This window comes from Egretta garzetta, unplaced genomic scaffold, assembly GCF_000687185.1.
Source record: "Egretta garzetta isolate BGI_Z169 unplaced genomic scaffold, ASM68718v1 scaffold230, whole genome shotgun sequence".
NCBI classification, from domain to species: domain Eukaryota; kingdom Metazoa; phylum Chordata; class Aves; order Pelecaniformes; family Ardeidae; genus Egretta; species Egretta garzetta.
The window spans coordinates 2,240,342-2,241,467 of record NW_009258281.1 but is presented as its reverse complement, the minus strand read 5'-3'; the positions used below and the strand labels follow the sequence as shown (position 1 = coordinate 2,241,467).

Sequence of the window (1,126 nt, the reverse complement as noted above, 5' to 3'; positions counted from 1 at the left end):
ACCATCGCGCGCCCTCACGGCTCTTCGCTCCGCTCCCCCCCTTGCAGATATGCACATGATGGTTGCCAGACCAGAGCAGTGGGTGAAACCAATGGCCGTCGCTGGCGCAAACCAGTACACCTTTCATCTGGAAGCTACAGACAATCCAGGGGCGCTGATAAAAGACATTCGGGAGAATGGGATGAAGGTGAGGGGGGCATGGGCTTGGAGTAGTGCGTCATGCTCAGCCTAACGAAGCGCCGCGTTTCTGGCAATGAAGAACCCATCGGTGCCATTTTGGGTGGTCAAGAGAGTGGCGCATGCAGCCCTAACACTCTTTGTGCCCAAAGTCGGTCTTCGATTTTAGTGTAAGAAAATCAGGAATCTTTATTTAAAGCAGCCTGTTCTTACTGCACTTGCATGGACACGTTGATTATTTTCCTAGGAGTTTGTACCCTGCTCAAGCCAGTCTTGCTGCATTTGCGTCCTCCTAAGGTGTGCTTGGATTTGTCTTGCCTCTCCTGCAGGTTGGCTTGGCGATCAAGCCTGGCACTACAGTTGAACACTTGGCACCTTGGGCCAATCAGATAGACATGGCTTTGGTGATGACGGTAGAACCTGGATTTGGAGGGCAGAAATTTATGGAAGACATGATGCCAAAGGTAAGCTAAGTTTCTCTTTCCTTACTTACTGAGCTTAAAGCTAATTAACAGTATGGAGTGTAGCAGTGAAGTGGACTAAACCTTGTCTGGGTGTGTAAGAAGCTATACGTAGCCGTAGAAGCTGAGTGTGGATCTTTGGGCCAACCTTTCTATACTGTTTCTCAGGTTCAGTGGCTTAGGACACAGTTTCCCTCGTTGGATATTGAAGTGGATGGAGGGGTTGGGCCTGATACCATCCATAAGTGCGCAGAGGTAAGAGGCTGAAGCAGAGCAGCATTCTCAGTCACTGTGCTAAGAGACTTAATTGTCCCTTGGAAAATCAAGCTTAGGAGGAGCCTAAGCATTTTGACCGTTAGTTTTCGGAGGGAACAGTGAAGTACCCTTGGTATCAGAATCTGCTTGAGGTCTAACCGTGTGCCTCTTAGTAGTGGCTACTGAAGCCTCCCCTGAGCTAGAGAAGCCGTTTGTTTCTTGTGTGTGCGGGT

At 49.5% G+C, this 1,126-nt stretch overlaps 1 protein-coding gene across 1 annotated transcript in view; it reads left to right on the top strand.

Annotated features, from left to right (window-relative positions):
• The first annotated feature begins 6 nt into the window (after nt 1–6).
• The window catches only part of RPE (ribulose-5-phosphate-3-epimerase), a 1,883-nt gene continuing 763 nt past the window's right edge, over nt 7–1,126 (top strand). Inside the window, exons 1-3 of the mRNA XM_009636682.2 lie at nt 7–187; nt 507–641; nt 807–893. Coding sequence (XP_009634977.1) covers nt 50–187; nt 507–641; nt 807–893 — 360 coding nt within the window. The 5' untranslated portion in view covers nt 7–49. The remainder of the gene's footprint in view (nt 188–506; nt 642–806; nt 894–1,126) is intronic.